This window comes from Lathyrus oleraceus, chromosome 3 (genome assembly GCF_024323335.1).
Source record: "Lathyrus oleraceus cultivar Zhongwan6 chromosome 3, CAAS_Psat_ZW6_1.0, whole genome shotgun sequence".
NCBI classification, from domain to species: Eukaryota; Viridiplantae; Streptophyta; class Magnoliopsida; order Fabales; family Fabaceae; genus Lathyrus; species Lathyrus oleraceus.
Window position 1 is genome coordinate 382,190,372 of NC_066581.1, and position 12,858 is coordinate 382,203,229.

General features: G+C 36.7%; 1 protein-coding gene across 1 annotated transcript in view; it reads right to left on the bottom strand.

Moving 5' to 3' along the window:
- Positions 1-12,858, bottom strand: part of LOC127131369 (uncharacterized) — a 41,609-nt gene that overhangs the window by 14,534 nt on the left and 14,217 nt on the right. Inside the window, exons 2-4 of the mRNA XM_051060296.1 lie at positions 8,835-9,516; positions 8,305-8,530; positions 8,135-8,205 (exon numbers count right to left, since the gene is read on the bottom strand). Coding sequence (XP_050916253.1) covers positions 8,135-8,205; positions 8,305-8,530; positions 8,835-9,516 — 979 coding nt within the window. The remainder of the gene's footprint in view (positions 1-8,134; positions 8,206-8,304; positions 8,531-8,834; positions 9,517-12,858) is intronic.

Consider the following 12,858-nt stretch of genomic DNA (forward strand, 5'->3'; position numbering starts at 1 on the left):
GGTTTTTGGTTGTTCATCACATTTTCCATAAACTTTGACCCCTAACAAAAAAAATATGTTTTGATTCATGGCATGACACTCCGAGAGTATATAGGTTGTTAGGTTATGCTAGAGAGACTTGAGAATGTTTCGATAACATAGATATCGTCCCGACACCCTGAACTCCCTAATTTTGCGAGATCAATTTGAGTACCCACTATGTCGAGACCTTAAGCTTAATCTTTAAGTAACTCCTTAATAGTTTATTTTAGCAGTCAACACCATCCTAAAACACACACTAAGTAAGAAACCGATGCAAATAAGTGTATGACCTCTGATCTCGAATGAAAAGAAAAGAAAAAAATGAAAAAAATGGATGATAAGATATGTCCCCTCTAAGTTAGGTGATCCTTTCCCGATCATTTAGCCCAATGGTGCAAACTCTTTGTCAAACAATGAAAAAGAAAAAGAAAAGAGAAAAATGAAATAACAATGAGATAATTGATCACCAACAAGTTTACTTACCATGTACGTGCAAGGATAACAGGCTTAATATGATTGCGCTTGAATGAAATGGAGTGAAAAAGAATAAGGGATCTAGGTCGGGTATAGTGGCTTGACTCAGATTAATTCGCATAAAGGGAATGGGGGTTTCGACCGTGAGATGTGAATATGTGTCATTACTGTATCTTTGGTATTGATATCTAGTACCTATCGATCTAACCATAGCCTAGCAACCACGTATGATTAGAGTTTCGTTGTGCCTTTTTTCGAGCCGAGCTTATTTTGTTTTACTGTGTTGGTTGATTGCCTGAGGACAAGGAATGATCTAAGTGTGGGGGAGTTTGATAACGCAAAAGTGTATCATATATTTCGACCTGATTCACATGCTATTTAGTGTCGTTTTATCATGTTTTATTCTTTCTATGGCGTGTTTTGTTTTCATTTCAGGTACTTGTCAATTATAGAATGTCCACGCGCATAAACCGGAAAATGAGGAAGAAAAGGGAGAAAAATGCAGAAAAATCAAGTTTCTGGTGCATGGCATTCACAATTACCGTATGGCGTTCGCCATGCACTCAGCCACGTCATCCTCCAACTTAAGTTCATGGTGTTCGCCATGAACCTAATGACGGCCTCCATACATGCACAGTAACAGAAAGTGAAAAAACCAACTTGACTTATTCTTTTTCACCTTCCTACATTCTCTCAACGAAATTCTACACGTTTCAAAAGGGTTCTGCAACATAAGCCTCTATATAAGACATTGTTTTCAAGAGTTTTAGGGATCGAAGTATTGCGCGAAAGCTCTGTTGTTTTTTGTTTTAGGAAGATATTACATTCAAAGTGATAACCGCTCACATCGAGAGGTTATCACATCACATGTTTAGTTTAATTTTCCGTACTCTTGGATCACAAGTCTGCCAGCATAATTGAAGTCAGTTATTTCTATTCGTGTTATTTGAAGTTTTTTGCAATTTAATTCAAGTTTTCATGTTTTTACGTTATTGTTTTATATTTCCATTTATTGCACTTTAATTTGATTACCATGTTGTCTTTAATTTCAATTACCATGTTTAGTTTGTTTAAGTTTAATTACATGTCTATCTAAACGTCTTTGAGTCCGGTATCTGAGGACCGTCCTTCCGACAGGACTTAGTAATGAATTTGGCGTACACTTTTCTTAAACTAGTTTTCTAATTTTAGTTTTCAAGTCTAATTCAAATGTTTTTGCACGATAGTGAAAAACAATTAAGGGTCGAGCTGATAGCGCGAGAGTGTGAGAGTTGAACCGGTTAGTGCAAACTGGGCATTGATCATAAATACAACGAGAGCGCTTTAGGCATGAATTAGGACTTATTTAGTTTTCAAAAAATGCTTCTTAATTGAAATTTGTGAGCGAGAGAAAATCTCATGGTTAGAGGGTGTAGCTTTAATCAATAGCGCGAGAGTGTGAGATAGAGCTTTTAAACTAGTATTTCCTACTGAAAGCAGCTTAACATAAAACAAACACCAATGAGTTGCAGAGTCCCTGAGGTGCACGTAATCCACATTCTTGCCCCTCTTTCTTGATATTTTCCTAAATCCTATTCCAATTCTAGTTTTTAATTACGTCCGGATTAAGTAATCAATAGCTTTAGCTTTACATTGCATAAATTGATAACACTAGATTGATTATTAGTCCTTATGGGTTCGATATCTTTAAAAACTATAAGATAGACTGTATACTTGCAGTTATATAATCTGATTGACTCATAAGTTGTGATCAGACAACCTATAAGAGATATCGGTCGAAAATCATTCATTCTGACCGAATTATCATGTTTCGAGACTAACACAATGAAAGTGTCATTGGCGCCACATACAATTTTCCCGTTGGCATGGAGTTCCGCTAGGAATATGTGGAAATCACCTTTGACTGTAATCCCAATTTCACACAATCCAGGCCCGAACTCTCGTAATCTCAAACTGCTCTTTTTATCAATACCTCTGTAAATTTTGCAATCAGCCTTTTGTTATCATATTCTCCTATTTGATTAAATTTAGAAAGATGAAATTGAGGCCTTAAGGCGTTGGTCGATCTAAATCTATCTTTGTAATACTCAAAGATTTCAAATTTAATCTCTTTAACCTCTGACAACTTGAGTTCATTAACTTTGGTGCACTTTATTTCATTCACCCTTCTTCTGTTAAGCACTCACTGATGAAATAATTTCGAGTTAGCATCCCCTTCCTTTATCCACTTCAGCCAGGATTTTTGACACATAAAGCTACAATTTAATTTGGTAAGGTTGGACATTTAAGTAGTAACCACTCTTTTACGTGTGACTTCGAATTCCAATTGTGCCATGTCTTCTCCATTCTTTTCTAATTAATTAAGTTCCATTTTAAAATCTTAAATTCTTCAAATCATATTTGCAATATGCTTCTTGTGTCAAATTCATTATATGGTGTTTGATTACTTTAAATTTTTCTTTTAGAATGCATTCGCCCCAACCTTGAATATTAAAACTTTTCCATTTTTCTTCGATGAACTTGTGGTACCCTTCCACCTCGTTCCAATAATTTATCTTTAAAATTGCACTTTCAGTTATAGATAAAGTAAATAAAAAATAGTAAGTAAGGGAAAGTTGGCTCGATTACCTAAGTTAATTTATTTTCCAAATATTGAAGATTGGAACAATTGTATGAAGATCCACGGAGACGAAGAGGTATTAATAAAATATTTTTGAGGTGTCAACTGATCATATTGGTTTTAACTTTAAAGGTGATAAAAAATACAACACTGTAAGTTATTAGTGGAGTTAAAATAGGTAAATATTATAGGGAAAAAACGGGTGGGGGTAGTAGAGATGGAATTAAGTAAGGGTGGGATGGTAGGGGTGTTGTAAGGGTGAAACGAAGATAGTTAGTTATATTTATAGAGGTTTATGGGTGCGACTAATTGAAGGAAAACGTTAGTTTAATTAAAGGCACGGGGCTTAACATTGTGTGTATTCAAAAGACAAAATTAGAAATTGTAGAAGAGTTTATAGAGGTTACGTTGTTGTGGTGTAATTCAGAGATTTATTTTTCTTATAAGCCTTTAGTCAAAGTGTTAGGGAAGTTCTAACTTCATGGGATTCCATTTTGATGGAGGTGGTCTTTTGGCCAACTTTGACCATTTGTTGATTGTGAGCTTATATTTTAAGAAAGAAGAACATATATTTATACCTATTCTCTTCTTTGAGCAAAATTTTAAAAATAGTAAAAAAAAAGTTTATCTCCTCTGTTTTTTTTAAGCAAAAGAGAGAAAAATATAAAAGAAAAAATACACAGACATCTCAACTAGGTCGACATCCTTGAGAATTCTCCATCATCTGCTCTTCACTCTGATTATAAATATTCCCTGGGAATCTATATTTTTTCTATGGCTTAAAAATATTTCTCTATTTCGACCCCTCATTAAATCCTGTTATCAGAAAAAATGACATGTCAGGTTTTTTTTTGTTTTATTGATGTGGAATTCCAATTTGGCTTTTTCTTTTCATTTTCTTTTTTTAAATCCTCCCTGGTTTTTTAATCTATGATATATTAAAATATCAAAAACCAAAAGTTTAGTCCCAAGATGATTCAAATACAAGTTCATAACCTTAACTTGGCCATTAATTGGGGTTAGGAAATTCACTTTAATAAACATTCATATGAAATATGCTTATTATATATCTTCATCATCTTCATCTTCTCATATCACCATTTTCATATTCAGCTTCTCTCTTTACTTTTTTATTTTTATTTATCTTTAATAATAACTTATCTGAAGCACGAAGGTAACCTATCTATCTGTTGGAAATCCCCCAAAATCTATGGAGAATTTCAATCAATCTTGATGAACAAGATTGTTATTAACCACACAATAGCAATGAAAAGAGAAGAATAATGGAGAAAGAAAGAGTCTAAAGAACGATGAAGGAGAAGAGTAATAAAATTCAACAGAGTTTCTCTCTGTCCATAAACTATGGAAAACTTCTGATTCACTTTGCAACTGCAAAATACTGTGAATTACAAGTGTTATGAATACTCTATTCACCTCATTACAAAATAAGGGTTACTCCCTCTATTTATAGATTTAGGTTAACTTGGACCTCAAGCCAAAATCCAAAACTTTAAAAGCCCAAAATAGCTAACACTACTAAAATAAGCATAGGTGGTTCGACACTTCCTTACTCTGTCGAGCAACCTGCTTAGACAAAAGGAATTACAATTCAACACACCACCTAATTCATTGTGTATAAGCTATCGACATTCATCATAACTCTTAGCGTTCTGAACACTTCGACTTGCACTCCCTTCGTCATGATGTGTGCAATCTGATTCTCAGTTCTGCAGTGTTCCACATTCATCTTCCCATCTGCTACCTGCTTTCAAAGATAATGGAACCTCATCTCGATGTGCTTGCTTCGACCATGTGCTATCGGATTCTTCGCCAGATTGATAGTTGACATGTTGTCCATCTTCATGGTAATTGCTCCATGACTCTTCGCTGTTATCTCTTCAACCAGATTCATCATCCATGTTGCTTGACATGCACAAAGAGAAACAACTATGTATTCTGCTTCGCATGACGATAATGCCACTACTGGATGTTTTCTCGAACTCCAAGCAATTGGTGCACCACCTAGCATAAACACATAACCAGTTGTGGATTTTCGATCCTCAACATCTGATCCGCTGTCGCACACGGGTCAAAAACGAGTTTAAAAGTGTAGTAAAACGGAAGCGGCACTCGAATATCGTATCACAAGGACTCTTAAATGTTATAACCAAACGAATGAAAATAAGGGGGGGTTTAAGGTTCAAAACTTAAATCGATGATTATTAAAGGTAAAATCAAAATTGATAAATAAGCTAATCTATTGTATCGATTTCCGACTTATCATCGATTCTTATAATTTCAATTCCCTAGCGGATTCAATCACATTCGATTACAATATCCACTGACAAGCGCAAATTGGTATTATATGATGTATGTTCCTAATTTCCGAATTAAGCAAACGGATTTAAGCAGACGCGAATTAAGCAAACACGACTTAATCAAACACGATAACGAAAAAGCTACGTTAACGTGATTATAGTTAAGGATCATACAAACAATCAAATTTAATCAACTCTATCCTATAAGAAACAATTGAATTAAGCAAACGAAAGTAATCGAATTAAGCAAACGAGTTTATAGGAAGAATTGAAAAGAAATCGAAATTAAAGTGAAATTATTTAAAAACCTCAAAGTGGAATTCGAATACAACAGATCAGCTCTTTGGGAATTAGCTCTCCATGAAATCTTCTAAGCAATAATGTCTCATCAAAATTCAGAATTAGCATTTCTATAGTAGTAAAAGACCTAATATAATAAAAGGTAAATTCGGGCCCTTATAGGATCCAACCCGAAAATTACAAAAACTGGCCTAATACAACTAATCCAAACAAAATATAAAAATAATGCAGCAGCTTCAACGAAATTTCTGGCCCTGCTACACTCTGATTCAGCTCTCGACTTCTGAACAAAAGTTATAAATCTTTTTCTTAGCTTTCCATCGACTAGTAGCACGTCTCAATCCGATACTCCTAGCTCAAGATATGATTTTTCTCCGAAAGCTGCTAATGCTGAAAATTAAATACGAAAATTAAATAAGTGCAAAAATAAAATAAATTATGAAAACACATTAAAACATAAAAATAATCAAAGCAAACCGAAGAAATGCTTAAGTACAAACATGGAAGAACGTGCATCAAAATGCACTGATCAAATTCCCCCACACTTGAACTTTTGCACTCTGAGCAAAATGAAAAACAAAACAAAACACAAACACATCAACGGTTACTCATTCTAGGCTACAAGTCATCTTCGGTTAAGTTTGCTTCGATAGGTACTAATCTTGCACACTAAGGACATTGTAAGAACATTAATCCACAGTTATGCAGACATAAACCTCCTGAATACACAAATCAACTCGAATCATGTTATTATATTAAAGTCTAACTTACTCATCCTTCTTTGGCTCTTTTTCATTCAGGCGCAATCACATTAAGCCCGTTATCTCCACACACTCATAGCAAGGAGACCGGTTAGTGACTCTGATCCTTTTCTGCACGGGGTTCTGGTACTTAAGTGGCATAACCCTTTGCTTACTCAATTGTAGTTGCGGGGGATCAGACCGTAATCCGCCCTACCAAGTTCAGCACCAGAAACCACTGAACCAACTACAAAAGAATCTTATTTCCAACTTTTTTTAAGGTTCCACAACCGTTGGGTTAAGTGACCGGGTGAGGGTCACCAAACTTAGAAGGTGCATTCCTTTATTATTATTTATTTTTTTCGGAACACTCACTTATATTCATCGACTTCCCTGCATAGAGTGTGTGTGAGATGGTGCTGACTGCTGAAATAAACTACTCAAGAGTTGTCAGAGGATGAGAATGTAAGGCTAAAACATAATAAAAATTCAACTCAATTTCCATATGCAGGAGACTTACGGTGTTAAAACAATATCGATCTTGTGAATTTTTCCCATGTCTCCGCAAACTAATCTCAAATTAGTCAGTCTATAGCCTAAAACTTTCAAGAAGATGCATTTTTTTATTTTAAATTTGAACCAAAAACAGAGAAAAATAAAATAAAGAAAACAAATAAATAAATGGTTCCCTCCCCCACACTTAAAACATACATTGTCCTCAATGAAAGAGCATAAATATAAAATAAGAGTGAGAGAAAGGAATGAACACACCCGAGGAGTCAAGGCGGATAAGTGATTGCATAAGCAGCGTTTCCCAAAGAGAGCTCTTCTCCAGTCTTTTCTTCCAAAGTCGGGTTCTCATGGAGTAGCTTTGGATAGTGTCCATTGACCTTAAAATTTTGATTAGTGCATTTGCCTTGTATTCCAGGATCAAAAAAGTATCTTCGATAAGTAAAAGTGTTGAATGGACACGTGAAAGTGATCTCCTTTTTTACAACATCAAGAATTAAAGGATTATGAGGCTGCCTCACTACTTTTGTTTCATCTTTAAGTGAGATTCTATGCATACATATGGATGAGCTAATATCACGAGTGCCAGCCAAGGTCCATCCAATTCCCTTCTTATATTTCTGATTAAATTGAAGCTTTGATGATTAATATGAATCCTCGGGAAGTGGTTTAGGCTCTAAAGAATGTGGTTGTTCAATGCATGGTATGTTTGGGGCAGCCGGAATGTCAAGAGCTTCATCCAAATAAACAACTTCGTTTATACTATCACCCTGCAAGGCAGCATCAATCTCAACACAAACAACATAAAGGTTAGTGTCAGTACAATCATCACATGAATAAACATCATCAAACTCAGATAGAGATGGAAAATCAAGTGAAAACAATTTAGAAAAGGTGTCATCAACCAACTTAGAGACCAATTCAATATGAAAAATATAATTCTCCTCCAAGGGATGTTTCATGGCATCGAAAATGTTAAATTTTACGACAATGTCACCAAATTCCATGGACATGGTTCCATCGTCAACATCAATTTTTGTCTTCGCCGTTTTCATGAACGGTCTGCCTAAAATGATGGGAGCTCTGCTTGTCTTGGTTTCTCCTTCCATGTCTAGAATATAGAAATCTGCAGGAAAAATCAAATCGTTAACTTGAACAAGAACATCTTCGACTACCCCGGCGGGTCGAGCGTTGCTCCTGTTTGCCAATTGAATGATTAAACCTGTATGTTGCAAAGGACCAAGACAAAGGTTATTATAAACAGAAGTAGGCATAACATTAATGCCCACTCCCAAATCAAGCATGCAATTATCAAATTTACTATCCCCGATGGCACAAGGAATATCAAATGTTCCCGGATCCTTCTGCTTTTGTGGCAGAACTTGAGTAGTGAGGGCTGAAACATTTTGCTCGCCTACAATCTGTTTGGATGATTGTTTGGGCTGAAAAAAGGAAGAAATATTCCGTCCTAAGTTTACTCTTTCACTTCCCTTAATCCTCCTCTTGTTGGTACACAAATCTTTCAGAAACTTTGTATACTTAGGAACCTACTTAATAATATCAAATAGCGGAATGTTTACCGCAACCTTTCGGAAAACATCCAGTATCTCTCTTTCTTTGTCTCCCTCCTCAATTCTTTTATTTTTCAGAACTCTATGTGGGAATGGGACCGGTGGCCCATACTCCTTTTCTTTAATTTTTTCATTTTCGACCACAACAGAAGAAGGAGAAGAAAGTTTAGCTGGGTGAGGCTCAGAAGGAGAAAGTTCAGAAGTTACCTCAATGATTTTTTTTATTTTTTTCAGGGGATGGTTCTGTAACTTTTCCGGATCTCAAAGAAATTGCGCTCACATTAGCATTAGGACCATTCGGATTGACAACTGTCTGGGCTGGAAGTTGGTTCGAACCTTGAGCTTGCATGTTATTTATTTGAGTAGCAAGTTGTCTCATCTGTGTGTTCAAGGTCTGAATGCTAGCATTGGTCCTTTGTTGGAACTGGAGGTTGTTCACGACCATTTGCTTAACAAGATCCTCCAAGGATGGTCCGGAAGGTGTAGGGGCATCCACTTGAGGTGAGTTCTGTTGTTGGCTGGTTTGCGGGTTTCCATATTGAAGGTTGGGATGGTTCCTCCAATTGGGATGGTATTTGTTGGTGGACAGGTCAGGAGTGTTGTTGTACCTGTTTCGATTGTAAAGGTTGGCTGCATAAGCTTGTGGCAGCTCAGTAATGGACTCATCTCTCAGAATAGGACAAGTATCGGTCGGGTGCTCAGGAGAAGTACAAATGCCACACAAAGTTGTTGTTTGAGGTTTTGCTACTGCCAGCTGTTTGACTAAGGCAGTGAGTTCGTCAATTCTGGTCTTTAAAGCTTTGTTGGAACAAACTTGAATTTGACTCATGCCTTTGCTTTGCACAGAATTGTCTCTAGTGGTGAACTGTTGAGAATTAAGAGACATATTTTCAATAAGGGCTTTGGCAGCAGCTGGACTTTTATCGACTAATGCTCCACCACTAGCAGCATCAAGAATGTTCCTGTCCAAGACACAAGAAGTTTAGAGAAAAAAAATGCTAAAACACAATACCTAAAATTATAATAATGGTTAAGATCTACAAGATTCCTCGGCAACGACGCCAATTTGATCCGCTGTCGCACACGGGTCAAAAACGAGTTTAAAAGTGTAGTAAAACGGAAGTGATACTCGAATATTGTATCACAAGGACTCTTAAATGTTATAACCAAACGAATGAAAATAAGGGGGTGTTTTAAGGTTCAAAACTTAAATTGATGATTATTAAAGGTAAAATCAAAATTGATAAATAAGCTAATATATTGTATCGATTTCCGACTTATCATCGATTCTTCGTCCATTGCTTTCATCCACTTCGAATCTTTCAATGCCTCAGCTGCATTGACAGGTTCGACATCTGGGTAGAAAGCATAATGTACCAGCTCACCTTCTTCATCGACCACATCATCTGATGTAATCATACATTCTTGCAACCTTGTAGGCATGTGTCTTGTTCTTTGAGGTCTGCTTGTACTTGCTTCACCTCTGACTTCTTCCTGTCAAACTTCTCTTTCGACTTCATTAGCTGGTTCATCACAAAAGATTCTTACTGAATCTTTCTTGAAATTCTCAGTCCAATCCCACTCCTTAAGCTCATCTATGATCACGTCCCTGATGATCACCACTTGCTTATTCACTGGGTCGAACAACTTGTATCCTCCAGTCGAATGATATCCAATCAGGATCATCTGACTTGACTTGTCATCAAGTTTTTTTCTCAACAGATCTGGCACATGTCTATGTGCTATAGATACAAACACCCTCAGACGACTCAAGCTAGGCTTGACACCAGACCAACATTCTTCTGGCGTGATTCCTTCTAGCTTCTTCGTTGGACATCTGTTCAGGATATATGTCACAGTCGACACAACTTCTACCCATGATTCTTTGGGTAAATGCTTTCCTTTCAACATACTTCTAACCATATTCATAATGGTTCTATTCTTCCTTCCTGCGACTCCATTCTGCTGTGGAGTGTAGGGTGGCACCACCTCACGCACAATCCCTTCTTTCACACATAATGCATCGAAATCTTTCGACACATATTCTCCACCATCATCAGTCCTCAAAATCTTAATCTTTCAACCGCTCTGTCTTTCGACCATAGATTTAAACTTGGCAAATCCCTCTATCACTTCACTTTTCTTCTTGATCAGGTAAGACCACATTTTTCGACTGAAATCATCTATGAATGTAACAAAGTATTTGTTACCTCCAATCGAATCCACATGGAGATGGCCACATACATCAGAGTATATGACTTCAAGAATTGCATTCGACCTGCTTCATGCATCCATACTGAAGTTGTTCTTATGTTGCTTCGCCTTCACACATTCTTCACATACTTCATTTGGAATGTCGATTTCTGGTAGTCCTGAAACCATATTTCTTCTCTCCAAATCTTTGATGTCTTTGAAATTGAGATTGCCAAGTCTGTAATGCCATATCCATTCATCTCTGTTGGCTTCTGTTGCAAGACACTTATGCTCAATCACATTTAATTCAATCTTGAAGGTTCTATCTAGAGATATTTGAGCCTTTACGATCAACCTTCCATTTGAGTCGAGAACTCTCATCATCTTGTCTTTGATCGACACCTTGTAGTTCTTTTCGACCAACTTTCCTATGCTGAGCAAATTACTCTTCATGCCTGGTATGTACAACACATTTGAAATTACCGACCTCTTACCATCTTTCCTTATAATCAGAACATCACCAACACCTTCAGCTGCTAGAGTGTTGTCATTTGCAAATTTCACCATGTTCTTCATTGAGGGCTTTATGTTGACAAACCAATATTTTCTTCCAGACATGTGTGATGAGCATCCTGAGTCCAAGTACCACTGGTTCTTGAATCTCTCTTCATTTCTTGTTGTAACCATCAACAACGTCTCTTCTTCTTCGTGTTTCGCCAGCTTTGCATATGTTTCTTGATTCTTCTTCTTTTATGGACAATCACTATAATAGTGACCATACCTTTGACAATTGTAACACTGAATGTGACTCTTGTCTGGATTTTGACCACCACCTCTTCCTCTACCTGCAACACCACCTCTTTGGTTGCCTTGGTTCTAGGGTTTTCTCTGATTTGACCAATTTCCTTCTTGTTGATTTCGACCACTCGAATTGTTGTAACCTCCTCTGTCTTTGTTGCCATTCCACCTTCCTTTACCTTTTCTTTCTTTTGCTGATTGAGCCTGCAAAGCCATATCACTCTTCGACTTTCCTGCAGCTCTTTCAGCCATTATTTGTTCATAAGATTCAAGCGTCCCTTGAAGCTCTTCCTTTGTCAGTTTTGACAAATCTTTCAACTCTTCTATGGCTACTACCACATGGTCGAACTTTGGAGCCAACGACCTCAACATCTTTCCAACAATAGATCTTGATGTTAACACTTCTCCACATACCTTGATTTGATTCACCAGTTTCGTAACCTTGGTGAAAAAATCAGTTATGCTTTCATTGTCTTCCATATAAAGCAATTCATACTTTCTTTTGTGAGTTTGTAACCTCACATCTTTCACCTTCTCTGCGCCTCCAAACGATTTCTTCAGAATTTCCCATGCTTCTTTCGCTGACTCTGCATCACTAACATTTTCAAAGTTATCTGCATCAACACATTGATGGATTATAAAGAGAGCTTTATAATCTTTCTTCTTCAATTTTTTATGTGAAGCCTTTTCTAGATCCGTCGCGGCTTCTGCAAGCGTTGTTACTCCTTTCCTTCACAAGATCCCAAAGATCTTGATAACAGAACACAACCTTTATCTGGTTGCACCAATTCTCATAATTGTTGTTCTTGAGAACCGGAAGATTTCCTGGAAAATTCCCGTTTGGATGATTCGTTGCCATGGTGATTTTCTTCCCACGAATTGATTAAACCGGAGCTCTTGATACCAAATGTTGGAAATCCTCCAAAACCTATAGAGAATTTCAATCAATCTTGATGAACAAAATTGTTATTACCCACACAATAACAATGAAAAGAGAAGAACAATGGAGAAAGAAAGAGTGTAAAGAACAATGAAGGAGAAGAGTAATAAAATTCTGCAGAGTTTCTCTCTGTCCACAAACTGTGAAAAACTTCTGATTCACTTTACAACTGCAAAATACTGTGAATTACAATTGTTGTGAATACTCTATTCACCTCAGTACAAAATAAGGGTTACTCTCTCTATTTATAGATTTAGGTTAACTTGGACCTCAAGGCAAAACCCAAAACTATAAAAGTCCAAAATAGCTAACACTACTAAAATAGGCCTAGGTGGTTCGACACTTTCTTACTCTGTCAAACAATCTGCTTCAA